This window comes from Halichoerus grypus, chromosome X (genome assembly GCF_964656455.1).
Source record: "Halichoerus grypus chromosome X, mHalGry1.hap1.1, whole genome shotgun sequence".
NCBI lineage: Eukaryota > Metazoa > Chordata > Mammalia > Carnivora > Phocidae > Halichoerus > Halichoerus grypus.
This window is the reverse complement of record NC_135727.1, coordinates 19,263,288-19,291,128: the sequence shown is the minus strand read 5'-3', so window position 1 is coordinate 19,291,128 and position 27,841 is coordinate 19,263,288. Positions and strand designations below refer to the sequence as shown.

The 27,841-nt window shown below is 41.4% G+C and overlaps 1 protein-coding gene across 3 annotated transcripts; it reads right to left on the bottom strand.

Annotated features, from left to right (window-relative positions):
- Positions 1–616: 616 nt before the first annotated feature.
- Positions 617–16,910, bottom strand: RAP2C (RAP2C, member of RAS oncogene family). 3 transcript variants are annotated; one of them, XM_078064951.1, is made up of 5 exons: positions 15,350–15,544; positions 14,729–15,220; positions 14,447–14,607; positions 11,673–11,985; positions 617–3,119 (listed from the first exon to the last, which is right to left on the bottom strand). In XM_078064951.1, exons 3-4 carry the CDS (start codon positions 14,519–14,521, stop codon positions 11,707–11,709), a joined length of 354 nt encoding a protein of 117 aa, XP_077921077.1. In that variant the 5' UTR covers positions 14,522–14,607; positions 14,729–15,220; positions 15,350–15,544; the 3' UTR covers positions 617–3,119; positions 11,673–11,706. The 3 variants fall into 3 exon arrangements, with proteins under 3 accessions (XP_077921077.1, XP_077921076.1, XP_077921075.1); XM_078064950.1 differs by lacking the exon at positions 15,350–15,544 and adding an exon at positions 16,812–16,910 and having other exon boundaries at positions 14,447–15,220; XM_078064949.1 differs by having other exon boundaries at positions 14,447–15,220; positions 15,350–15,547.
- Positions 16,911–27,841: the final 10,931 nt, after the last annotated feature.

Sequence of the window (27,841 nt, the reverse complement as noted above, 5' to 3'; positions counted from 1 at the left end):
ACAGTAAGATACTTTCTATGTGTTATGACATAGGTATATAAACCTGCCCATTTTTACAAATTAAAAAAAAAAATCCAGTCCATATACGTTCGGACAGAAAGACCTGTCTAAAAAACATGGCGGTTAGTTCAACAACTTAAAAATATTGAGTTAGGCAGTGAGCTAAAGGGACTGGCAAAGCCTTCCACTGGATAGAACAAAGTGATAACTCGATTGTGTTGTTCTTAATTCATTTGGTAGTTCAAAATTTAATTATATTGCTTAATACTGTCTGAAATCTCCTATACATGGATGATGCCAGCCAACAGATTTGTCGTTGGACCACTTTCTCCAAATGTGACAAGTCATATATTATTCTTTTCCACCCATTAGTTCTAACTTCTAATTTATTTGGAAGTGATTCAATTGATTAAATATTACATTTTAGGATATGGGTTAGTTTCCCCCCCACATATGCCAGAATGGTGACTAAGGACACAAGTGAACGTTTCTTTCAATATGTACTACAATACAACACAATCATTTTGATAAAAGCAACGGGCGTCAGTTAGGAGAAAGATTTACAAGTTAGCAAATCTAGAATTAGTAACATACCAAAAAATTCAAGAAACCAACCTTGGTAATACAGATGTCTATTTTATTAAAAAAGTTACAAACAGGTGGACTGCAGGGTCATCTTACAAAATGACAAGAATGAAATCTATTGGAAAAATTTTACTTTTACAAATCTTTATAGGTCATTGTTCAATGTTTGTACTTGTTGAGATTTTTACCTTTCATTGATAAAGTTACAGTACATTAGATCCATTAACAGGTTACATGATTTTATTTGCAGAGCCCTACTGCAGTGATTTGAACAACTCCTAAACAGATGCCATAGTAAAGACAAGACATATATTGCATTTAATATTAATTTATTATCCTAATAAGCAACTTGACATGCAATCTATTGAGGAGGCTAAAATAACTTTTGGTCCCTTTTCTTAAAATGTGCTGGAGAAACCACCTTTAAAATCACTTTCCCCTGATTCCTGTGATCCTAAGTGAATTCAAGTTAAATTTGCTGCTGAGATCAATGCTGGGGGTGGGGGAGGGAGGGCAGGGGACTATCCATAGGAAAGAAACACTGCATATAAAAAAAGTCATCTGCAGAAAAATTTTAAATCATCATGAATTATTTGATTCCTTTAGAATTTCACACAGCTAATAAAGATGAACCATGACCACTTAACCTACTCTGTACTGAGTGTTTGGTTTTTAAGTTTGGTATTAAAGTGCAAACTTAAATTAGGTATTCATTTCAAGTGGTTTATAAATAAGGAACAATGTTTCAACTGCCTCCACCCTACAACCTCACCATAAACTCCAAAATCTCAGATCAAGGGTTCACTTTGAGGGAATCTGATCAGGAATCAAATGCAACACGATTTTAAAAAAGGAAATCAAAGTTTAATCAATTTCTACGTAATAATTAATGGTCATGCTGACCAATAAATCACATGAATGTAGATGTCACTTTATTTGAACATCACACACAATATAAATTTAAAATTGCCACACCCTTCCATAAACCATCACTGCATATATTAGAGCTTTCCTTGACAAAGTTATTGAGCTATTATTATAGATCAAAAGTATAGTTTTGGTTTTTTGTTTTGTTTTATTTAGAAGCATGTTCAAATGACTAAAGCTGGGCTCCTAAAATCGAGAACTTTGGTGCAGTAGGTGAGCTGCAGTTACTAACTTCTGCAAATTAAAAGCACGCAACTAAAACCAAATAAAAACCCAACGAGAAAATACTGTCAAACTTACAAAATTTTTAAGTTGTTGCTAGAAAAAGCGCTTGTTATCAAGATGTTAAAACTGAACCAAAAGATTACTCTATAAGTTTCCTTTCTGTTTCTATACCTGTATTACTGTTAAAATGTTCAAGTATTCAGACAAAATGTGCTGATTAGGTAAACAACATGGAAGGCAATGGCTATTAGAAGCACATTTGGAAAAAAAAAAAAAATCCCCAAAACAAACAAACAAAAAAGCCCAGAGACTTGGCGCTATCCTCTCCTGTTACACAGATTTTTGTCTCTACTACGAACATGCTTCTTGAGAAATAACTAAAAAGCAACTGTGATAGTGCAAGAAAACTTTAACAAATATTGCTTTAAACTATTATCCAGAAAGACAAATATTAAGAACTAGAAAGCGTATATGATTTTATTTGAATTCAATTTTACATGTGCAGAAGTCTACTAGATGTCAATTACAAGCCTGACAGGCAAAGCTGAGCGATCTCTGTTTAGGTATACAATTAATTTACCATGGATACAATATCCCTTTTCAAAGGCATTGCTAAGTAGGTCATAACTAAATTTAGAACTTCACAGAAAGGAAAATGTTACTGCTGCAATTCGATGCTGTAAATGAGATTAACACATGTGAAAACCTAATGGAATCAAACGCTTAACTCTTCAGCTAAATGCTCTACTGTCAATTTCAAATATCAATTGGAACATTCAGAACATGTTAATTACAAAAACACATCACAAACTGTACTTGAAGAAAAGGGATATTCCATCCATCAGGGTAAAAACGTGATCTTTAGTTTCTTTTTACAACACTGCCACACGTAAACAAAGTCTCAAAGTATTAACCAATCATTTAAAGGAGAAAGATTTTACAAATAGAATGAAGCACTGGTGCGAGGTAATATACAGAAGTAACCATTTGTTTAAGGCTCAATTTTTTCTCCATTATAACTTTCTTTTAAAAGGCATTGAGTAGGTAATACTGAGTTTGAGTATTTAATAAATACAAGTTGAGAAACTAATTAAAGAAATCAATTAAAATATTAAAAATTAATTCTTGCATATTAGCCATCGATAAGAACTTAGAAAGCTACAAAAGGACTGATTGATAAAGAACAGATTTTAAACATATGGTAAACGTGCTAAGCATTCCTGTTTAAGGCCGATGGATCTTGAAGACCAAGGACCTTATGCACTGAATTAGATGTATGGCAACATGCTGTAATAGAGACAGGTTTACCAAGGCTCAGTTCTGCAACCCAGGTTGTAAAGTTCTCCAAAGCAGCATCTGTGCAAATTTCCTCTGAGTTTTATCTGCAATTAAGATGAAAATGTCGTAAAAAGATAGGAATATAGATTACAGTTTCAAATGAGAACACCGACAACAGATCTATATACACATGGAACTGGCACCAGAAGAACTATCTTAAGGTGGAATTTCACTGTGTCCCCCATCAATTTAAATTAAAAAATAATTTTATGTGATCAAAAAGAGTCCATGAAAATTAGAAACACTAATGATGCACAGATTATAATATACTGTGTATATGTAACTACTCTGGTTTATTTTTAAATACATTATTATACTCCATACTTGTTTTATACTTTATACAATATTAACCATGTTCTTACCGGTTTACAAGATTTTGCAGTACAAAAGTAGCAGACAGTACTTCTATTTTGAATCTGATTTCTTCATACATTTAATGGGAAGTGGCATTCGAATCAAATGCATCTTCATTATGAGCAAATTGGACAGTATGCGAAACTTTTTCAAAATGTAGGGTTTGGGGGATAATTTAAGTAAGAAAATGTAATGCAATCAGGGTCTAGCTACTGAGCACGTACTAAGTACCCTGACTTGGGTTGGATGCTAGGTGACAGCGGTAGCTTCCGGTCCCCATTCTGGTCTGCCCGGTTCTGGACACCCTCCCAACCACAGGGACCTCTCCTCTGATCGAGGTTTCTCAGGCTCCACTCTCACAATTGACAGACTTCTGCCCTTCTAATTAATACCAAGGGGAAAAAAAAATCTATCATTGAGACACAAAGTCCTTTAACTGTGCTGGATCACTACTACATTTGTTTTTTAATGTCAAAGATAAAAGTTGTTAAATGAAGCCAGAAACAAAGAGTAGAACAGCAACTATGAAAGAATGCCAAGCAAAACCAATTTAAGATCATCTAAAGGCTCTACCAATATTTATACATGCATAATTTTAACTTCATTTGACAGCTACACTTCTATTAGTGTCCACAGAGCCTGAGAGAACTCTTTATTAGCAGCTATATCATAAAAATGATTACTTTTAAAGAATATCTTTCTGCTCATTATTGAAATTCCGCCACCTAAACACATTAGGAAAAATAGAAGAAATTGCCTCCTTAGAAATTATAAAATGTTTTTTTCCAATTAAAATTAAACCTTTTTTGCATCACATTTTTAACTAGGATGCTGGTTATTTAAGTTTGAGCAAGTCCAGTTTCCTCATCATTAAAATAAAGATAAAAATTCTTTCCTCAAGGGTTGTGGTAAATATCACATAATGTGTGAAAGTACCTTAAAAACTATGCAAATGTCAGGTATTTTTTCATTTCTCAACCATGTTATAAATTCTAGAAGACCAGAATTATGTCTCTGATATCCAGACTGAGGGCCTTTATGTTTTTTAGCCTCATTTGATTTTTTTATACCTATTTGAAGACAACAGTATTTCAATATATATGCAATTCAGTGTGAAGACTTTTCAGTAATTCAGACTAGACTTTCCTCAATTGATATAAATTAATTAGTTTGCTGTAAATTTTAATCCACATTTTAAAAAATAAATCATAAAGGGTTTGGGATTTTCAAATATGCTTCTGTCTCTTCAATAGTGAAGACTTGTAACATACGATGTTTTAGTAGTTCGGGCATTCTCTGAAATCAAATTGAGGAAGTAGTAATCATTTGTTTCTAGCCAAAATAAACACTAAGAATACAAGCCAGCTTATCAACCATAATCTACATTAAATAAAAGGTGATAGATGCATTATTTCTCACCCTCTAAAAATCTGCTTAACATTTGGTCCGTCCACATTCCACAGGATGACAATACTCCAGTGAAATCAAGAGACATAGATAAATCCTGGGTCAGACTCAACAATATTAAGAGGAGGCATACCATTAAACAAAGTATTAATACCAGCTCTTTTTCAGAAGAGTAATAAATTGTGATTCTCTGCAGTAACAAATCCTGAAGCAAAAGCTTGCATTAAGCAAAAAGGACAGTCTCTCTCAAGATGAGAATTTCACAGAATGCAAAATATAAATGTTATTGCTCCACACTCTGACAGCAACATTTTCAGTGTACTAACAACTCTCGTTCATTTAAAAAACATTCCAGAAGCTTTAAAGGCAGCTGGTCAAACTCATACTTTTTAACTCCCAGGACACCACATCCAGACAGATTGCAAAAGTATAACTTGCTGCTTGTAAGACAGAACACAAGTAAGTGATCCTTGTCCTCAACAATCAAGTTTCCAGTAAAACACCCAACAAATCTCAACTCTGGAAGCTTCTGCTCCAAATCTTGCTTAACTGGTTTCACTTTTTCACTTTTTTCTCATTAGATTTTGTCAAGGAAGAGTACACACACACACACACACACACACACACACACACAGTCCAAACCTTCTGCTCAGGAAATGATGAAATAGGGTCTCCCAAGTGGGGTAAGTTGGTACCCGAGAGTACCAAACACAGAACTAAAAGAAGATCATTATTTCTGTCAGCATGAAGAAAAGGGAGATTCTTGATTCCAGACTAGCACATCATTTCACGTGGCAGCAGAATGCCTGGGATATTAACAAAGGCTCCTGAAACACTTAGCAGTTTATGAATGTCTTTTTAGCTTAGCTGGATTCGCCATTTCTAAATACAATGTATTTATTAGCATTCTTTTTAGCAAATATAAATGTGCAAACATAATCAATTTTAATTTTTTCCAGTTGTAGACATATGATATTCTGGAGATTTAACCAAAGGAATTTTTTTTTTTTTTTAAAGATTTTTTATTTATTTATTTGAGAGAGAATGAGAGACAGAGAGCACGAGAGGGAAGAGGGTCAGAGGGAGAAGCAGACCCCCTGCTGAGCAGGGAGCCCGATGTGGGACTCGATCCCGGGACTCCAGGATCACGACCTGAGCTGAAGGCAGTCGCTTAACCAACTGAGCCACCCAGGCGCCCCCAAAGGAATTTTTTTAAAAAAGGAATTTCCCTTTACATTTTTTACTTGGCATTTTCATATCCAAGTTAAATACTCAAACTACAGCATTGAATCTTGGAATGAAAGTGGGACTCTGCTGTAAGGAGAATGTGCACCGTAGAAGTTTATGGTAAACCTGGGGTAGAAAGGAAGGGATAAGCGAAATAAGTCAATCAGAGAAAGACATGTATCATATGACCTCACTGATATGAGGAATTCTTAATCTCAGGAAACAAACTGAGGGTTGCTGGAGTGGGGGGGGGAGGGATGGGGTGGCTGGGTGATAGACATTGGGAAGGATATGTGCTATGGGGAGCGCTGTGAATTGTGCAAGACTGTTGAATCACAGATCTGTACCTCTGAAACAAATAATACAATATATGTTAAAAAAAAAAAAAGATAGCAGGAGGGGGAAGAATGAAGGGGGGGAATCGGAGGGGGAGACGAACCATGAGAGACGATGGATTCTGAGAAACAAACTGAGGGTTCTAGAGGGGAGGGGGGTGGGAGGATGGGTTAGCCTGGTGATGGGTATTAAAGAGAGCACATTCTGCATGGAGCACTGGGTGTTATGCACAAACAATGAATCATGGAACACTACATCAAAAACTAATGATGTAATGTATGGTGCTGAACATAACAATAAAATTTTTTAAAAATTCCATCTATTAAATAAATTGTTACATTTTTATTTTACCAGGTAAATATATATAGTGAAGATATTATTCCTATTTTATTAAAGAGAAAATCAAAGTCCAAAAAAAAAGAAAAAAAAAAGAGAGAAACTATTTTTCTTCTGTCCTATACCTATAATCTCCATAAATTTAAATTAATGAATTCAGTTCTGAGATCTCAAGTGTGTATGACCATGTCCACTGAGAAGCAGAGTATGAACCCAATGATCAGATTCCAGCTGCTAGCTTCGAATCAGACCAGGTAGGGTACTGCTCCCCTCAACTCTAAATCGCTTTTTCTGAATCCCATGTTCCTAAAGCTGTGGCTAATCAAAAGAATTTGGGAGTATGGTTTTTGGTAGGGTAAGTTTTTCCAACAGCTGACAGGACTTAAGTTTTTCTTAGTGATATTATCTTCTGGATTTTCGAATTCCACTGAGAAGTAATCCCATGAGGAGAATCTTTCCTGTAGTATGGCTAGAATACTTCCTCGGTGGCAACTCTCCAACTCTATGATGCAATTTTTGTTAATTCTACTGATGGTTCATTCTAAGCCAGAGAGGTAATGGAGTAAAACGGAATGGCTCATATGCATTTCATTCTGCAATAAAAGCCTAATCTTGAGGTTAAAAGGAAGCAATTAAAGAGGGAACAGATATACAAAGAGTGATTCTAATCACAGACACCTCCCACCCAGAGCAGGTCTAACTAGGCACCTATTCACTCTGAACAGTCCCAGACCATGAATCTTTTGGCAAGGAAGGGGGGGGAGGGGGAGTCAGTGAAGGTCTGGGAAAATTAGGCGGGTGCAGAAAGGACCCTTTTATACCCCAGGTATTGCAGATCTTTACGGTACATACTACCCCTAAAGCATACCCCTGTTCCATCCAGGGCCGCCATGCCACAGGCTCTATTTTGGCTCACCATGTGAACTGGATGACAAATGAGCATTTAAAATAAGCTATTTTCCCTACTCAAGGTGATATGCAAAATAGGGCAAGGGAAAAAAAAAAGAAGTATCTAAACTGTAACTTCTGCAACAGAATTCCACCCCAGTGTTTCACTGATAGGATTAATATTTAACTTGGATATGAAAATGCCAGCATTTTAAAGTACACGATGTGATTTAATTTTCATGATTTTCCCTTTTCCGTTAGCTAAATCCTCGGCACATCATATCTAATTAAAAGCCGGAGCACAAAAGATTAGGAACAATTCTGATTCCACGTATTTAAAAAAAAAAAAAAAAAACCCTGAAAATGCTAATCAATTCCACTGTGTTTAGAAATGGTAAGGCCAGCTAGACTAAAATGACATTCATAGATGGTTCAGCCTTTCAGGAGCCTTTGTTAACATCCCGGGCATTCTGCTGCCACGTGAAATGATGTGCTGGTCTTGAATCAAGAATCTCGCTTTTTCTTCAGGCTGACATATATAATGAACTGAGGCTGACATAAATAATGATCTTTGTTCTTTCAGTTTGATTGCTGGTGTTTGGTACTCTTATGCACCATTTACTCTCGTTGGGAGAACCCGTTCCATAATACACGGAGAAAAATAGGATAAAATCTTGCAGGAGCCCTTCAAACTGTAGTGAAGAACACCTTTTTTATTCTAGGTTGGTTTGTTTGTTTTTTTTATAACTTTCATCAATACTGGACTGAGATACAGAAATCCTTGAGAAATAATCTTTTAAATAATTCTATTTGTCAAAAGGGTATTTACCAAACAGTCACATTTGAAGGATAACTACTGCACTTCCCACCTGCCTTTCAGGGAACCAAGAGACTACTAATTTAGGGATATTATTTTGCTCCTTTTTGGCATTCCCTCTGTTTGGAAATCAACTCTACCCCTCCCCCACCCCTTCACAGCCTACCCATTCTTCAAGACCGGACTCAAATGTTACTGTTCCCCAATTCCTCGAAGTCAGTGGTTCTTAGCCAGGGGTGGTTTTGCCCCCTAGGAGCCATTAGGCAATGTCTGGAGATATCCTTGTTTGTGACAACTAGGGGGCGGGAGACTGCTGCTGACATCTATCTAGGAAGTAGGGGCCAGGGACGCTGCTCATCCCCATAACCAAGAGCCCAGAGTATTGAGAAGTCTGCTCTAACTGGACGTGGTCTCTCCTTTCCCTGAATGCCCACAGCACTGTGATTTACTTCTTTTATAGTATTATGAGATGGTTAACAAAACACCCATCAGTCTCCACAACAGTATACCAAAAGAGCCAATTGTCAATTATTTCCACCAATATACAGAGGAGCTATGATACAGTTGGTAAAAGCAAACCAGGCCTGCAGCACTGGCCTGGGTTTCTATTATCCTGCTGCTGCGCAGGAAAGCAATCTGCCAAGGCCCTCGATGGCAGGCTCCTCGGGTCAGTAAGGAAACCCGCCGTGAAAACAGCGCGTAAAGAATCTGGGCTTCAAAACTCACACTAAGACTACGGCCAGTGGGAGGGTGAGAGGTGAAGCAACGATCCTGGGAAGCCATGCAGATAAACAGGTGTTGGGCAAGAGATCGGTGACCCACATTGAAGGGTGCTAAGAAATAAATGTGAGCAATTATCAGAAGCGATTCTTAGAGCATTAAAATGTCCCCTTTCGATTAAGGGCAACCAACTTACTACAATCCCAACAGTTTTCTGACTTACTGAATCTTATCATTTCTCACTTGGACAAAGGTACTCTTCTAAGTATTAAAGACAAGCATTTCTCAAATCACCTTTACTTGTCAAAGTTTGATGTTTTGTCTAGATCTGGGACTGACAGACTTCGAAGCTCTGTGGCTCAAGCTACGGGATTCAGAATCCATCACCTGTTTTTGTAGATAAATAGTAAGCAAGCACAACCACGAGCTTTTACAGGCCTCAGGTTATAGATTCCCATACACATCAATTCCATCTTATGTGATGTCAGAAAAGAAAAAGTGTAGTGTGCTTTGTTCTAAAAGATCTCGGTCAGGAAATTTCCTTTAATATTTGCAGACATTCAGCTGCTTATTTTATTTCAATGCTCACACCTCCACTGCGTATTCTGCTTACAACAATGAAAACCAAAGAAAAAACTACACAGGCAGCTTGACCTATTATTACTATAAAGAAATGAGCAATTATTGGTATTAATATTTTCTGATTTTTAGTACATTAACAAAAAAACATAAACATAGTTGGCTTGAGATATAAAGCAATTCTATTTAATCAATCCCACAGGTAACCAAATGGATGAAAAGTAATTTAGATCACACAAGCTGCAAAATGAAATAAATGCAGAGAGAACTCAGAGATTTAAAAATCGCTTTGGAAGCTATCCATCTGCCAATCTGAATTTTATTCAGTTTACTTCCTGTAGCTGTCTACATTAATGATGGAAAGAAAACTGGGAACATTTTGTGGGAGCTGGTTAATTTTTTATAAAGATGACAACACTAAAACATGTACATTTATGTCACTTCCCCAGTTAAAAGTGTCAGAGAGAGAAAGAGAGAGTAATGGTAAAGATGCAATCACCACCCAGAACTTGTTCAAACTTGAAGCTGGCTTACAAGTGAAGAGATTAGGGAAACATGAACACGGCGCTGGATCATCTACATCACGCCTGTTCCTGCTTCAAAAAACTATACTGCAAGGGTGACGCTATCAACCAAACGTATGCTGGAGTGTGGTCTCAACAGTGATGCCGTAACAGATGTAGGAGCCAGGGATTAGAAAATAAATGCGTTCTCATCATATTCTGGCGTGCTAAAAAGCTGACGCGTGAAAGCATTTTGAATAAAAGCACTGTTGTCATCCTTCATTTTCAAAGGTGACAGACACTCCCTGACAGAAGATCTTGTCCGAAAAGATAAATCAGGGACTGTTAGTCTTTACTCCAGGGAGCACATATAAAGCCAGACCTTTGATTAGGAATCATCACTGCAATCTGAAATGCCTGTTGCCATTTGCAACACTGCCTCCTAGACTTGAGGTCAGTCTTGGCTCAAAACAATCAATTCCATTCCTGAGATTGTCAGGCTAGTCTGCCATTTGCTGTGGTTTCGCAGTCATCCAGGATATTGGTTGTTTTATCTTGTTATGTAAGGGTTACTGTCTAAGTGAGACCATCTGCCCAATTATAATCTAGATTAAAAGATCATGATATGAAAAAAGAATCCCACTTAAAATGCTCAATAAGTCTTATATAACCTTGCTTTTTAAAAAACTCATTCATTTGAAAAAACTTTTATGAAGTTATCATTCAACTCAATGGAAGGTGTGAAGGCTTTGTTATTGTTCTTATTAACTCCATTATTTACTAAACCGAATAAAAATGTTGCCTGGGCTTGGGTGTGTCTCTTCTAACACATCACAGATGATTTTCCCCGATTCTCATTTGGACCATATATTCATAACGAAGTCAAGGTACGCTGTGGCACTACAATTTGTTATTATCAGAGGTCACTTAAGTCCCTCAAGTGCAAGGTACAGATGAACTTGATTAAATAATCATCCTGTTAAATCAAGCACTTGGGTGATTAGTAAATTGATGATTTCAATTACAGCAGCTCTCTAGCCCGGGACAGAAAAGTGTAGAAAACATAAAACCATTCATCTTCTGAAATTTTTATTGGATGCGAAATCACCAGAACAGGGGAGAGGTGTATTATCCTTTAACTCACCCGACCCCAAAGTAATGTTATCGATGAAGCAGAACAATAATTCACTTTTAAAAATAAATCTTAGTGACAGGAATACAGGCAATTTCTTACCTTCCTTTTGCTTATCCGTATCTTTTTTTTTTTCTTCATTGAATGTTGACTATTTTGTGCTAAGGGAAATATTACTTTAAGAACAAACAAGGAAACTGAAGGTAGCACAACGTGTATTAATATTAACCAGCTTTTTGTTATACTCGATCAAAACCAAAACACTCTCAGGACTCATGAGGTTCCATCAACAACTAACCTGCTCGGTATGGCCATGATTGAGGTTCTTTTTTTTACTGGACAACGCAAGTTGTACAACACTGATCTTGCTTCTCGGGCAGGGACGAATAGTTCATTTGCCTGACGATCTCAGCAAAAAGTTCATCCACCATTGATTTACTTTTTGCCGATGTTTCCATGAAAGGGCAGCCCCATTCCTGAGCCAGGGCTCTGCCTTCTGAAGACATAACCTCTCTTTCTGGTTCCAGATCCACTTTATTTCCTACTAGGATTAGTGGGACTTTTTCGTATCTCTTCACTCTGACAATCTGATCTCTCATGGGCTTGATATCCTATTCAAACAATCACAAAGAGAAAAAAAATATGCTGTTTGCATGACCATAACAGGAGTATTACAATATCACAAGAAGTCATCCCTCGGGGAGTACAGAAAGCTGAATCCAAAAGAAAACCATACACCCAAATGGAGAAAATAAACATTTTCTCCACCCAAGTAGGAACTCGATCATTTCCACAGATCCCACCTGCTGGGTTTCTGTCAAGAATATAAAATGTAGGCTGCACATGAACCTTAGGACTCATACTTCTTTCCCCTAGTCTGTACCGATTTAAAAAGTAAGTTCCCAATTCTGGTGAATCCATTTGTATATGAGGATGTTCGGCTATCTCCTTAAACCTGCCAGCTTGTCAGCACTCCTGCAAACACCTGTTATCCCAGCACAGGCTTGCGGCATCCGTGCATTCCTAGCCATTTAGCAAGAGTGCCTGAGAGAAAGTGTTTCAGGTGGGAACAAAAACACCGTGTCATGTCTCGAAGACCAGTTCAAAACAGATTTATACACTTAAATGTTTAATTTTAAATTTAATAGTAGGCCTTCATCCCAGTAAAATCAGACACCTTAAAATACACTAGAAACTAATCTAACAGTGAGCACCTCCTGGGAGGGACAAATGCACCGAGGAGCAGTCTGGGCGGGAAGACAGTCATACTTCCCTTTGCCTAGTTAGGTTTTACAGTGTCAGTTTTCTCCCAAGTGTATTATTTTTTCTAATTACAATTAATGATAAAAGATAAGGGCCCTGGCGATTCTCAGGTGGCATCAACTTTGGGGGAGGGGAGGAAGGGTCACTTTAAGGCAATTTTATAGATTTAATACTAAGTTTCCATTTTTTAAATGTTTCGTAACTTAAAAGGTTTGACTTAAATATCAAACGTGTTTAATTTGAACAGTTAACAGTGAATGGAACATTCGCTTGCGGGATGAAGGAAAAACAGAGGACTGTGAAAATTTATGAACCCATCATTATCTGATGTTTGCAACGATTTTGTTTGATCATGTATCAGTTTGGTCTTCTAGGTTAAGCTCTTTTTCCCTGTGTCCTTATGGAAACACAAGTTCAAATGAGAAACCAAATTTATGACAGTTGGGCTTGAAAGAGTTTAAGTCTCCGTTGAAATAATGGCAGTTTTTCACTCCCTATTTATGCCTGTAACAGAAGCAGATATAATGGAAATCATATGAAAAACCCTTCAAAGGACTTCCAGCCTCAAGAGAGTCAGCTAATAGAATAACAAATCTCTCAAGGATCCTTTAGAAAGAAAATGCCTGTCAAATAGCACCTTTGGTACTTTCTGGGGGAAAATGCTTTTATGATACTATCATTGCTTTGGAATTCAAGCCCACATAAAATGTACTTTAGTTTGGTCACTATACTTATTATATCTTAAAGAGAAAAAAAAAAATCCTGAAGTTGCTATATGTGGTTACTGGAAAACTTCACTAGAGCACTGTAATTTAAATACTAAGAAGAGTGGAATTAGCACATTGTATTCGCTGAAGCACTTAATGTCTCTTAAGCAAGCAACATTAAGCACATACCTTTAAATGCAGAAAAACTATCCATTTCCTAAATCAATGGAGGTCAATACAATGGGTCAATATGAGGTTATTTATTTTCAAGGAATAAATAGCAACATTTACTGCATCTCTTAAAATAATGTTAAGCCTTCAGTCGGTCTCCCAGTGAAGGACAGGACAGATTTTCGGAAGACACTGGACCACCTCCAGCTTGGCCACCCAGCCAGGGTTAGAAATTTGCACTTGCCCGGTGTTCCCTGATCCACATATTTTGTATAAATATAGTCGGTGTTATCAGAAACAACTTGGATCAACTGCAGAAGAGGAGAGTCACTGTAGCTTTCTGTCGGTTATTAATTCTAGGTACTAGTCTTTTCAATTAGTAACTTTCCTTCACACGCCCCGAAGTAAGTAAAATGCCTAGAAGGCAGGTCTTGAGTTCTTCATCTTGTAACACGAAGATTTATGAATCTGGTTGAGGAACTTGGGTGAGAGAACACAGAGGAAGAGGTGGGGAAAGCAGACACAGAGGAGTTACAGATACCGGCTCCAAATAATTTCCTCTGCAAAGTGCTCTATTTACCTGAGATTCTCTGTTAAATGTTGTTCTGGTAAGTACATTAATCAATACTTGTTGAATCGAACAAGCAACTTCAGAAGGTTCCCTTCCAAGCTAAATATACACAGACTGCCCCATTTCGTTCTCACTTGCCTTTGACTCAAAAATAACTTTAAAATATTTGTTGACGGTTGTTACTGTAGACTCTATAGAAACAACCCGATACTTTTCCGTGCCAGAAGTAACCTCAAAAATGCGCCATGTCTAACTTTCAGAAGCAAAACATAGTCATTAAGGCACGGTTCAAGCACACCAGAAGTAAATGTGGGATTACCACACCCCCTTCTAACAAATTACAAGACTCGGTATGGTTACCTGGAAAGACTGTTGATTAACCAGGCTATAAACCAGGATGAAACCTTGGCCGTTTTTGATGTAGAGATCTCTCATGGAGGCAAACTGCTCAGTTCCTGCGGTGTCCAGAATTTCCAGCACGGAGGGGGAAGAGTCCACTTCGATCTCTTTGCGGTAGAAATCTTCAATGGTGGGGTCATATTTCTCAATGAAAGTCCCAGTGACAAACTGCACCGTAAGGGCAGATTTGCCAACCCCTCCGCTCCCTAACACCACTACCTTGTATTCCCTCATGAGTCTCACCTTCAGCAACTCCTACCAGAGGGAGGGAAAAGAACACCCCGCTAGCCGCGGCGGCTCGGGGAGGCGGAAGGTGGGCGGAAATCTGCGAACTGGGGAGGAGAGTGCGGAGAGGCAGAGGGCCCAACGGGGGAAGAAGAGGAAGTTAAGGGAGGGGGAGGGGAAGAGCCAAGTGTCGGGTGGGTGGGGATGAGATGGTGATGCCCTTCCTATAGGAACCGAAGCCCAGGCAGGGGGCGTGGGGAGGAGGGCAAGCCCGGAGAGGCGGGGTGGGGAGACGCGCCGCGCCCCCGAGGGAAGCGGTGGGGGCCGCAGAACTGGGGGCCCCCGCGGCCAGGGGCGGCCCGGCACCCCTCCCCCGCCCTTCACACAAAGGGGCCCAGGGACCCCGCTTCCTGCTCGCGCCGCCGAGCCGGCCCAGGCCTGTGGGCTCGGCTCCAGTCACTGCCGCCCGGGCGGGTCTCTGGGCCGCGGCTCCCGCGGGCGTCGTCCGGCCTGTGGGGGGGGGGGAGAGGGGGGCGCGTTACCCGCCGCCCCCCCCCCCCCCGGCCGCCGCCCGCTCCCCGCTCCCTCCCTCTCTCCGCCAGCTCCCGCCCGGACCCGGCTGCCTCCGCCGCCGCTTACCCCGCCGTCCGCACCCGCCCGGCCGCCCGGGAGGCTCCGTCACGCCAAGGCCATGGCCAGCGGCCCGCTCCTCCGTCTCACCGCCGCCCCAGCGCCGCTGCTCTCGGAGGGGGAAGGGGCGGGGGCCGTCCGGCGGCGGCGGCGGCGGCGGCGGCCACTCCGGGCGAAGCCACCTCTTTTTTTTTTTCTCCCCCCTCCCCCCCCAGCACGCACCCGGAAGGGTTTCCCTGACACACTGGCTGAGGTGCCCCAGTTCCCCGAGACTGGCCGGGATCACTTCCGGTGGGGAAAGTCCCACCTCTCCGGGGCGAGCCGGGTGGCGCTGGGGCCGCGCCCTGCCGAGCGAGACGGCAGGGGACGGTCTCGGGTCGGGGCCGCGGCCTTGGCGGAGGGCCTCTCGGAGAACCTCCGACGGCCTCCCCTTCCCCGCCCGCAGCCGCTGCTGCTGACAGTCCCACGCCAAACCCGCCGAGGCCCCTCGGCGTCCCCGCGGCCCGCGGCCCGGGGACTCGCGGCGCTGGTTGGCCGGTGCGGGACGGCCGGCAATCATCTGGCCTCCGGGAGAGCGCCCGACATCCCTGGGCTAGAAGGGACCAGGAAAGTAACGCAGCCAAGAAACTTTATATTCTCCTCGCTGGTGTTTCTAACACTTGATGTTTCTCTACGAAACGCGTGCGAACTACCCTCAGACTTGACTGTTGCTCTGATTTCGTTTGTGATGCGTCTTACATCGCCGTGCCTGACAAATAATTAAACACACACAGTTCTTTTATCATCTGGCAAATCTGCTTGACTCCACCAGCAAATGCCAAAGTCACTCCTTCCTTTCTTATCACAAGGCTCCAAAACAACAGGAGTAGCAACAGACTCTTACAGTAACTCAGCTTTGCCCCTATTTGATTCTAACCACTACACAGCAGGAAAGGTAAGCAGTACTCAGGGAAGAGTCGATTGGAAACTGTTTAGGCCTGCGAGACTAACTGCTTGTAATCTTTCATTAGCTGCACGCGCAGCAGTTTGCATGGCTGGCTCTTCCACGATAAAGTTTGTTTTAACGGTCATCCTTCATAGTCCTTGAAATGCAAAAGGAAAAGACTGGTGTTAAACACTAAGTTTCTATTTTTAGATAAAATTGTTACTTCTTCCATATCTTTCCCTCCGCTAACTTTCTATTTGTATACTTTGTGTCAGATCCACAGAGCCCCAGGGCCAGAAGGCTAGGTTATATTTTAGGCATGTCACGCCCTTTTTGATTCAAGCATGCACCCAGAAACCTGAGAAATTCGGTGGCCAGTCGAGTTAAATTGATTCCAAATTCCCTTAGTTGCAAGCCCTCACAGCCAGGCTGTATAAAAAGAGATTTATTACCAAACCCAAACTGGTAGACATTACAAAACAGGCAAATCACGGTCGTGTGAAGTCCCACCGTGTCTTTTGACGAGCATTCCCCAATGTCACTTACAGTATCCAAAGGACAGTTTAGTTCAATTTCTCCTCGGCTCAGGGCTGCTGCAATCTGTCCAGCGAAGTCCCCAGCTCTGGCTCCAGCTGGCCTGAGTCCCGCCTGATATCTGAGGCACTGCCCTCTGCTGGAAGAGGTTGGTCTATGAGTTAGGAGTCTCCCCCCATAGGTCACTGCTCCTTCCACACTTGCTGTTGCCTGATTTGGAGCTCTGCTGCCCATCTCCCTGTCTAGCTGTCTCCAGACTGTCTGGTGGGATCCACAGCCCTGCACCAGCCCTGCTTGAAACGGAGTCTGGAAATTCCTCTTCTGATCCAGCAATCAGGGTTGAGCAATAGTAGCAAGTCTCTGGTCTATTACTGAACTACCACAAATAGGGAGCTCTCCTTTTTGAGGTTGTCCCACCTGTTGGCAAGTCTCATATCTCTGATCCTGTTGGCCAAAGTGTTTTGGACAGAGTTCTTTAAACGTGCCCCTACCCCCAGTACAGAGTCCTAAGGGGTCACCCTTATCAGCTACAGAGTTGACAAATGTCCCACTCCATCTGAAGCTCCCTCTAAACTTTTTGGGAGTGGGCTTCATTGCTGCAGCTACAGTTAGGAAAGCAAACAGTTGGAAGTAGCTTAAATGTCCTTCAGTAGACAATTCAAAAAATAATTTGTGTGTATGTGTATACATTGGCAAAATGGATACTATGCAGCTATGTATTTAAAAGAGAGAAGATTTGGGGCGCCTGGGTGGCTCAGTCGTTAAGCGTCTGCCTTCGGCTCAGGTCATGATCCCGGGGTCCTGGGATCGAGCCCCGCATCGCATCGGGCTCCCTGCTCAGCGGGAAGCCTGCTTCTCCCTCTCCCACTCCCCCTGCTTGTGTTCCCTCTCTCGCTGTCTCTCTCTCTCTCTCAAAATAAATAAAATCTTTAAAAATAAATAAAAATAAAAGAGAAAAGATTTGTAAGTGCTGATATGAAAAGAAGGTCAGGGTATGTGATAAGGTTGAAAGAAAGCAAGATACTGAAGAAATATAGAGTTGCTCCCATCGAGGTAAAATATGTGGGAATGTGTGCAAAAATAGTTCCATAGCCATTAAAACCTGAAACGGGTCATGAAGTATCGGTGAGAGGTATTATGAAAGGACTTTCAGTTCTCCACAACATTTTTAATTTTTCAACAGTGATCAGGTGTTATGGGGGGAAGGGGGGAATAAATAGCATTTTATAATGTTTTTTAAAGGCGAAAGAGAAGAAAGATGTTGATCATCACTTCCTCAAAAAACAATATCCTGACTGTCTGGGGCTCAGTGGACAGGTCGGCCCAAGTTCAACTCCCGCTGCCTGTTCTGTCCTCCCCAAACATCTCTATACTTAGAAAAGTATTTTCACATACATTATCTCATTAGACTCCAGTTGTTCGCCAGCTTACTTTTATTGGGCAATGAGAGTATAAAAACCAATTAGAAGAGCGCAGCCAGGCAGCTGAGCACCAAGGGCTCGGAACCGAGGCAGACAGGCATTTAACCGGCCGCTCGCCCACATCCTTAGCTGTGGCACCTCAAGCCAGGGATTTCACCTGTCCAAGGCTCGAACTCCTCGTCTGTAAAATGGAGCTAACCATTTCACATGAGAATATAATGAAGTAGTGTATGTAAGATGTTTAGCTCAGTCCCTTGCTCATGACGAACCCTCAGTAAATGCTGGCTATTCGGTTTTTATTTAAAAGACTTTGGGGCACTTGGGTTGCTCATTTGGTTGGGTGTCTGCCTTCGGCTCGGGTCATGGTCCCAGGGTCATGGACTGAGCCCCGAGTCGGACTCCTTGCTCAGGGGGCAGCCTGCTTCTCCCTCTCCCTCTTCTGCTCCCCCGCTTGTGTTCTCTCTCTCTGTCAAATAAATAAATAAAATCTTAAAAAAAAATAAAAGACTTAAACTTTAAAAGAAATCAGCAAACAGAGAGAGGAAAACAAAACTTTAAAAGCCCAAATATCTCCCAATGGCACAAAAATAATAACTGGGTTACTCTTTCCAAAGATATTTATTGTTAAAAGCTTCTTGTGTTTCAGGGGGAAAATGGGATTTATATGCTAGCATAGCTATCAATCCATCTTCTATATGTATTTTTAAAAAATTATTATAAAAGCAGTCTTACTATACACACTATTCTGCACCTTGCTTTTCTTCACTTACAATATCTCGGTGATTGAAATCATGATTTTGAAACAAAAGGGTACTTACATTTAAAATTCTCTGGTAAACATTGCTAAATTGTCCTTCAGAAAGATCATACCAATTTACATTCCTACCAACACAGCATGACTGTATGTGGTTTTTTGTAACCTCACCCTAGGTATTACTAATTTTAGTATTTTACTGTTATGTTACTTACTTTAGGGTATTTTCAGGACTAACAAATGCAGGGTAGTAGGATAGCAGGAATTTGGGCTTCAGGATCGGGTAATCCTAGCATTGCCCTTTGCCGGCTAGACGTCTTTTCACTCCCTCGTTTGTTAAGTTGGACGTGAGAGCCGTATCTAGCTCATAAGACGCCTTGGAAGAATAAATGAGACAATCCATTCAAAGCACTTAGCCTTCCAAACTAACTGCTTAATAAATGTAAACTGCTCACATAAGAACTTTCCACTCCCAAGCTTCAAGGTTGGTGGGGGGGAGGGTTAACTTCTCCAGACAGTATGCCCTTGAGATTCAGAACTTTTGTTTTAATTTTGTTTCCAGTGGAGGCTGTTTTGTTTCAGCCTCCACTCGAAAGTAACTATTGCTCAGGCAATCATTTTTAAGGACACAGCTGATTTTTACCATAGTGAAGAAATCTTAGGGTATAAACTATATGCCGAATATGTAAGTTACAGGTACATAATCCTGTTTTATGCAATTAGCTTGGCACAAGTTGAAAGTGCGAGAAAGTTTGCTTTAGGCACCAATTGTTCACTTCCGTGATCCCTCCCTCTCCAGTTTATACCTCCTTCAGCTGCAATCCCTGGAGCCGTGACCAGTTCTGGATCATTTTCCCTCACTTCCACCCTCCCAGGGAGCCCTCCCACCTTCCAGGCCCCGGGAAGAAACCCAAGTCTTCGGCAGGGCATCTCCTCTTACTTCAGTGCTCTAGGTCAGCCCCTCCGTACAGGTTGTTCTGGGTTCTTCCCAGCTCCTTCTAGCCTCTGAGATGCCAATCTTCCTTTTCCAATCCTGCCTCCAGCTACACCAGCGGCTGGTTCTGTGTATCAGTCTCCCCAGGGACACAGAACCAATGTTATAACTTTATTATCCTTTTCTCATTATATAAAAAAAAAGTTCTTGGCAAAAAACCTCTTTTTTTAAAAGGTGAAATACCACTACCCAAAGGAAATCATCATAAAATTTTAGTTCCTTTCACAGTATTTTTCTCTGGGAGCGAAAAAAAGTTTTTTAAACTAAGCACATGGTGGTATAATTCTGCGTAATGAAACTTCATGCCTGCATAAAGTATTAAAAATAGTCAGGTACCCCTCATAACCTCAGTATGCCTTCTTCCCCATAGCTTTAGCTTTCCTACAACCCCAACTATGATTTAATCACGTTTGACCTTGCCCACCTGGAATCCTTCATCCGACCAATGGGATTTCACGGGAAGGGCTGCTTACCACAGAAGCCACTTCCCCGGCCTGGCCAGGCAAACGCTCCTATAGAGGCTCAAAACTCTTATTTTCCAGACGGGACAGCTGAGAAAACTCTCTCTAGGAGCCCAGGGGCCTACTAAATAAGGGTGTAACACACCGATCTGAACCCCTTTATCGTTCTCCCTATCTCATCTTTCCTTTCAAATACAGTCATTAGGAAAGTATTCTGTCATCTATTAAGAACCAAATAAATTTAAGGAATTAGTATTAATAATAACCATCATATTTTTCTTGTTTGTATATGCATGTTTATGGGCAATTTAAATCCGTTGTATAAACATACTCTTAATTTACGTGCATTTGAAGGTGTCCAGGAGGTGTTGGTAACATACAGGTGGCCGGGGACCCTACCCTGGGGTTTCTGATTCTGAGGCATGGGCCGATAATTTGCATTTCTAAGTTCCCAGATGCTGCTGCTGGTCCAAGGACCCCACCTTAAGCGCCACCGTTCTAAAAAGGGGTGGGACTTTATATTTGGGCCTTCTCTGCTGAATATTCATCAGTTTATCCACTCATTCATGTATTCACTCGTTCAACACCCATCGATTCAATTCCTACTCTGTGCCAAGCACTTTGCCAGACAGTGGGAATAGGAAGATGGATAAGACACAGTGCCTTCAGGAGTTCATGGCCTTTTGAAGGACACTTACAATTAAATCAACATTTACACTACAGTGTGACAAGTGTGACAATAGAGATATGGCCAGGGTGCTCTGGGAGACCCAGGAAGGGCATCAGGGAAGGCTTTTTTTGAGGAGGCAATTGGGCTATAGGTGAGGAGGTCAGAGGGGTCAGTAGGGGGCTAGAGCCAGATAAAGAAAAGCCTGTATAGTAAGTTGAGGGGTTTGACCTTTCCCCTGAAGGCCATAGGAAGTCTCGGAAGGTGATTTTATAAAGGTCGGGCAGTACGACGCTGAGCAAAAGTAGGGGATGCGGCACCCAGGCCCAGGTTCAAATATTGACCACGCCACTTGTATGACCTGGGGAAAGTTACTTAACCTTCTCAGAGCCTCCCTTTTGTCATGTGTAAAGGGGGAAATAGAGTCTGCCTTATTTAGGTGTTGCAAAGATTAAGAAAAAGTACCTAAATGCCTGGAATCTGCTAAGTGTTTAATAAATGGTGATTATGGTCAGGTTTGAACTTTAGAAAGCTAAAGACAGGGGCGCCTGGGTGGCTCAGTCAGTTAAGTGTCTGCCTTCGGCTCAGGTCATGATCCTAGAGTCCAGGGATCGAGCCCCACGTCGGGCTCCCTGCTCAGTGGAGAGCCTGCTTCTCCCTCTCCCTCTGCCTGCCTCTCTGCCTACTTGTGCTCTCTTTCTCTCTCTGTCAAATAAATAAATAAAATCTTAAAAAAAAAAAAAAAAGAAAGCTAAAGACATGGAAGACCTGCATCTCAGATTATGACAATTCATTTGAAACTACCAGGCCAGTTCAAATATCAAGGCCATATTTGATGTAGTGGCAAGTGGGAGGATTTCATGGCATACTGATAATGATTCATGGATGACAGACTCTATGATAGGCATTGTGATTTACACACATCATTTTATTTGAAAGATTTATTTGAGAGAGAGAGAGAGTGAGAGAGAGCATGAGCAGGGGAGAGGGGCAGAGGGAGAGGGAGAAGCAGACTCCCCGCTGGGCAGGGAGACCAAGGCGGGGCTCGATCCCAGGACCCCAGGACCACGACCCTAGCTGAAGGCACACGCTTAACAGACTGAGCTACCCAGGCGCCCCTACACACATCATTTTATTTAATTCTTGCAATAACCTTAAGAGTTAAGCGCTGTTATTATCATTCCCACTATCATTACAGTGAAGGGAGTAAGGCTCAGAGCAGTTTGGTAACTTATACAAAGTGGCACAGCTTATCAGTGCCAGAGCCTGAGTTCAGACTCAGGTCAGTCCAACCCCGGAGCCCGCGGGATATTCACCACCTTGTTTTACAGCAAGCGATTCTGTTTCTCTGGAGTATAAAGACAGTGTTAAAGAATTTGGGCTTTATTCTCCTGTTTCTCTAACCTTGAGCATGTCTGGTTGTTCCTACTGATTTAATATCCTCTCTGAGAACAGGCCTCCATGACCCGCCAGGGACCCCTTGACCTTGGGTCTGTGGCACCTGCTGCTGAAGCTGAGGTTGTCATGATTACCTTCCAAAATGCCTTGGAGCATTTACGACAGAGAACCTCCTTCTCTTGCCCCTGGAACCGTGTTTAACTCCATGGGAGGAGGCAAGGGGTAAGCTTAATTATTTTTAATACTGTTACTACAAATAGCAGTTATTATTTATTGGGCGCTTGCTAGATGCCAGGAAGTTGGTGGAACACGTCAATCCTCACAGTAACCTACAGCAAGTACTAGCATCATCATCCCTAGTGTAGAGATGAGGAAACGAGGCTCAGTGAAGGTAAGTAACTTCCCTAAGATCACACAGCTAGCAGACGCAGATTCAAGCAGAGAACTGGTACATTCATCTTCACAAACCTCACATTTTTAATTTCTTACTTGACCTCTGTAGCTCTAGCACTTCCAAACACAAATGTCATCATCCTGAATGCTTCTCCTGCCTACGTGATTTATTACCACACAATAGTTCAAACGCTGTTTTTAATGATGTGTATGCAAATATGCCTGTTTTCTCAAAATTATTGCAGACCATCGGAAGTCATTCTTTGGCCATTGTCAAAAAGACAAGGGATGACAAGTGTTGGCGTGGATGTGGGCAGAAGAGAGTCCTAGCGCACTGTTGGCGGGAATGCAAACTGACGCAGCTGTAATAATTACATACCAGGCTAAATTTTAGCTATTTTGTATAAACGCTTAATGTGAAATTGAAGATTCTTCCAAAGTTGTAAAATATGGTTATGAGAACATTCTAGACTCCAGTCCCATCTGACTCAGCTTCCAAGGGGAATTTATCCCAAGTGCTTTCCAACTTACAGAAAGTGATACTCTGACCTACTTGGGTCTCCGTGTGTTCTCAGGAATTCCCCCAGCAGGTAACCAAAGTTGAGGCTAGAAAGGAATTGCCTTAAAATTGAATTCTCAGTCATTTAAAAGGACTGGTGTCTGAATGCTGGAAAAGGCTGGTATTTAAATATGAGTGCTAGGGCGCCTGGCTGGCTCAGTTGGTGGAGCTTGGGACTCTTGATCTCAGGGTTGCGAGTTCAAACCCCACATCGGGTGTAGATTACTTAAAAATAAAATCTTAAAAAACGTGAGAAATAATGTGAAAAATTAATGTCAAGATAGATATTGTTCGCTAAAATAGATCGTTGTTATTGTCTGTTTCGAATTTGTGGCAATGCACAAACCCTGTTAATTTTCTCTGGAGCAGCTCACCGAATATGGTAAGTTCTGGCACTAGGTGGCAGCAAAAGATTAAGCTAGAAACATCCCTTTTTTTTTGTTCTTTTTCTTTACCTTCAAAGTTTTTATAACAATAAAAACAAAATCCACTTCCTGGGTTTAAACAAAGAAGACACCACACACTTTCTTGTTGCTGGGACAGTGTCAGTGGGTGAGAGGCTGGGCTGCTGGTGCTCGAAGTAGGCACCTTGCGGAGATCACCGAGACTCAAGGAATTCTAAGTCGTAGTTTGACCTCCAGCTTTGAATGGTCTGAAACTCCGTTTTGTGTCACCTGGAAAGCTGAGGGATTAGAAGTTTGAAGGTGAGGGTAGAGGGGTGAGCCCACTCCTGTGAACCAGTTCCTAAAAGTCTGAATAATAAATCATTTTACAAAGAGAAATCTAATTTTCAAGCTGATGACAGCACTTGGGCTACTTAACTCAGTGAATGTTCTTCCCACCTGGACAAGATGAACAAAATTAACTCAAAGGATCTCTTAGAGAGCCTAGGGAGTTCGCTGATCATAAGGGCATCTCAAACGTACTATATCTGATATTCAGCATATCCTTGTGTTTTTATTTTTTAAAAATATTTTATTTATTTATTTGATAGAGTGAGAGAGAAAGAGCGCATAAGTTGGGGGGAGGGGCAGAGGGAGAGGCAGACTCTGTAGTGAGCAGGGAGCCCACGCAACAGGGGGGCTCGATCCCAGGACCCTGGGATCATGACCTGAGCTGAAGGCAGATGCTTAACGGACTGAGCCACCCAGGCGCCCCGTGTATGTATGTGTTTTTTAAAGCAATGTCTATCCCCGATGTGGGGCTCCAACTCATGACCTGGAGATCAAGTCACATACTCTACCGACTGAGCCAGCTGGGTGCCCCTCTTTGTTTTTTCTTTTAATCTCCAGAACTTACCCTTCTTGTGTTTTCTATCACAGTAAATGGTACCACCATGCACCAGTTATTAAAAATAGAACTTTGGGTATCATCCTCAACTCTTCCTTCATCCCAGCTTCCCATAACCAAACAACTACCATCCTGCCAATTCTACCTCCTTAGTATTTCTTATATTTGTCCCATTTTATGTTTGCTTTAGTATGTAGATGAGACTGGAGAAACATTTGTGTGACATCTCCTAAACTTTGTAATAGCCTCCGAAATGGTTTACAAGTCTGTGATCCTTCCTTCATGCTTCCACCAGTGTCATGAAGCAAGTCTGTTTGAAGCAACTCTGATTTCAGTGACTCTATATCAAGATAAAGTGCAAAGTCATATGCAGAGAATATAAGGTCTTCTATAATCTTGTCCCTGCCATGGTATCTTGCTATTTTGATTTGCATTTCCCTGATGACTAATGATGTTGAACATCTTTCCATGTGCTTATTGGCCATTTGTATATCTTCTTTGGAGAAATGCCTATTTAGATCCTTTTCCCATTTTAAAATTGGGTTATTGGTCTTTTTATTATTGAGTTGTAAGAGTTTTTATATATTCTAGATACAAGTTTCTTAACAGACTTTTGATTGGCAAATATGATCTCTCATTCTCTGAGTTGTCTTTCACTTTCTTGATAGTGTCTTTTGAAGCACAGAAGTTTTTTCAGTTTGACTAAGTTCAATTTATCTACTTCTTATTTGGTTGCTTGGGCTTTTGGTGTCATATCTAAGAGTTCTTAAAAAAATCCAATGTCATGAAGATTTACCCTCCATTTTCTTTTAAGAGTTTTATATGTTTAGGTCTTAGATTTAGGTCTTTGATCCATTTTGAGTTTATATATATATATATATATATATATATATATATATATATATATAGTATGAGGTAAGGGTCCAATTTCATTCTTTTGTATGTGGCTAACTAGTTGTTCCAGCACCACGTATTGAAAAGACTAAACCATGATTCTAATGGTCTGTTTGCTGGAAAAGATATAACATAGTCCAGACTCCAATGGTTCCAGAGTATGGTCCCCAGAGCAGTAGCATCGGTATCCCCTGGGAACTGGTTAGAAATGCAGTCTCAGGTCCCATCAAAGACCTACTGAATCAGAAACTCAAGGGTTGGGCCCAGCAATCTGGGTTTTAATAAGCCCACCAGGGGATTCTGATGCAAGATCTGGTTTGAGAACCAAGGCAAGTCAAATCAACCAATGAAGCACTTGGTCAGGCCACCAAATTCTATTGAATTCTTCCTTGTGACTATTTCCTGCATCCATTTGCCACCACTTCTTCCCATTCTCAGTCTCATTATCTTAGTTCAGGTCCACATCACCTCACACTACCACTGCCTCCTAATTCCCCTCTCCACCCCTAGCATTGTCTCTTCCAGGTCAACCCAAGATTTCTAGAATACTGCTCTGAAAAACTACTTCGTAGACATCAGTCGGTGCCGCACTCAAACATACAAGCTATGATGCGTCATTGCCTCCAAGATGAAGTACACATTCTTCAACTGGGCATTCAAGGATCTCCTTAATTTGGCTACAAGCTGACTTTAAAACATTTTCACTTGTGAATTCTCAACAGGAATCCCCTCTCTATATAAATAATTCCTTACATATACCATGAGCATTTTGGCCTCTGTACCTTGTCCTTTGCCAAATTCTCCCACCCATATGCACCACCCCTCCCATTGAACTCCTCCTCTAGCCCCTAGATTTTAGCTTAAATGTCTTCCCTTTCAGGCTGCTATCCTTGGGTGCTTCAGGGAAGGGAAGGCACCCCTCCTTTGTGCTCCCACAGAATACTGTACTTACACACTGTATTTTAATTTTCTGTTTGTCTGTCTTTTCCACTAGTGTGTAAACTCCCTGATCGCAGGAACCTTGTTCATTGAACTCCATAAATATTTACTGACCAGTACTATGTGCCAGGCCTTGTATCCACAGCACCTAGGAAGTATTACAGAAAAAATTTTAATGCATTAAAATGAGGTTTATCCTTTGTTTATGCTTGTCCATCCAGCCATCTATGGCACTGTAAACCATGTTTTGTGGGGATGAATTTTTGGACCCGTAAGATGACATCTGAGGACAAGTAAGTGGTATAAAAAACCCAAGAGCTATGGACCTAAAGACAAAGAAGAAGGGAAGGGAGGAAACTTGTATTCATCAACAATGGTGTGCCAGCTACCTAATAGGAAATAAAGCCTTTTATTTTCTCCTTCTCTATCTTTTATGTAAACTTGCAAACTAAAATTAAATATGTGCAAATAAGGAGAATTTAGCTTGAAGAGTAAATTTTTTTTTAAAGATTTTTTTAATTTATTTGTCAGGGAGAGAGAGGGAGAGAGAGAGCAAGCTCACAAGCATGGGGAACGGCAGGCAGAGGGAGAAGCAGGCTCCCTGCTGAGCAGGGAGCCCGATGTGGGACTTGATCCCAGGACTCTGGGATCATGACCTGAGCTGAAGGCAGACGCTTAACCACCCACAGGCATCCTGAAAAGTAAATCTTTTAAGCACATATTTGGGTGTCAGAAAAGCTGAACGTTTCATATTAAGGTTAGGAAAATGTCTTTTGAGTGTGAACTGAGTTCCACTATTCATAATTTACAGGGACACTATGACTCGTTTTCCCCACCTCTTATCCTATTCTCCCATTAATTAATGACATTGATTGGGGGTACATCTGACTTAGGAAAAGGTAGCAGAGAGTAAAAATGGGGATTCCAAAAAGTTTTCAGACAGCCTGGAAGTTCAGCCTCCTTCCACAGTGATCAGGAAAGACTAGACTAGGCACAGAATTCCAGATTCATCTAAGGTTAAGGTCAAAATTTCCAAACTAGGGGCTGTGGATCATTTAAGGGCTTGCAAATCAATGTAAACAGCAAACATTGTGTGCAATAAGTAGATCTGGTATGTATATATGATGTTTTAAATGTATGCAGATGTGGGGCGCCTGGGTGGCTCAGTCGGTTCAGTGTCTGCTTTCGGCTCAGGTCATGATCCCAGGGTCCTGGGATCGAGCCCTGCATCAGGTTCCCTGCTCAGCAAGGAGCCTGCTTCTCCCTCTCCCT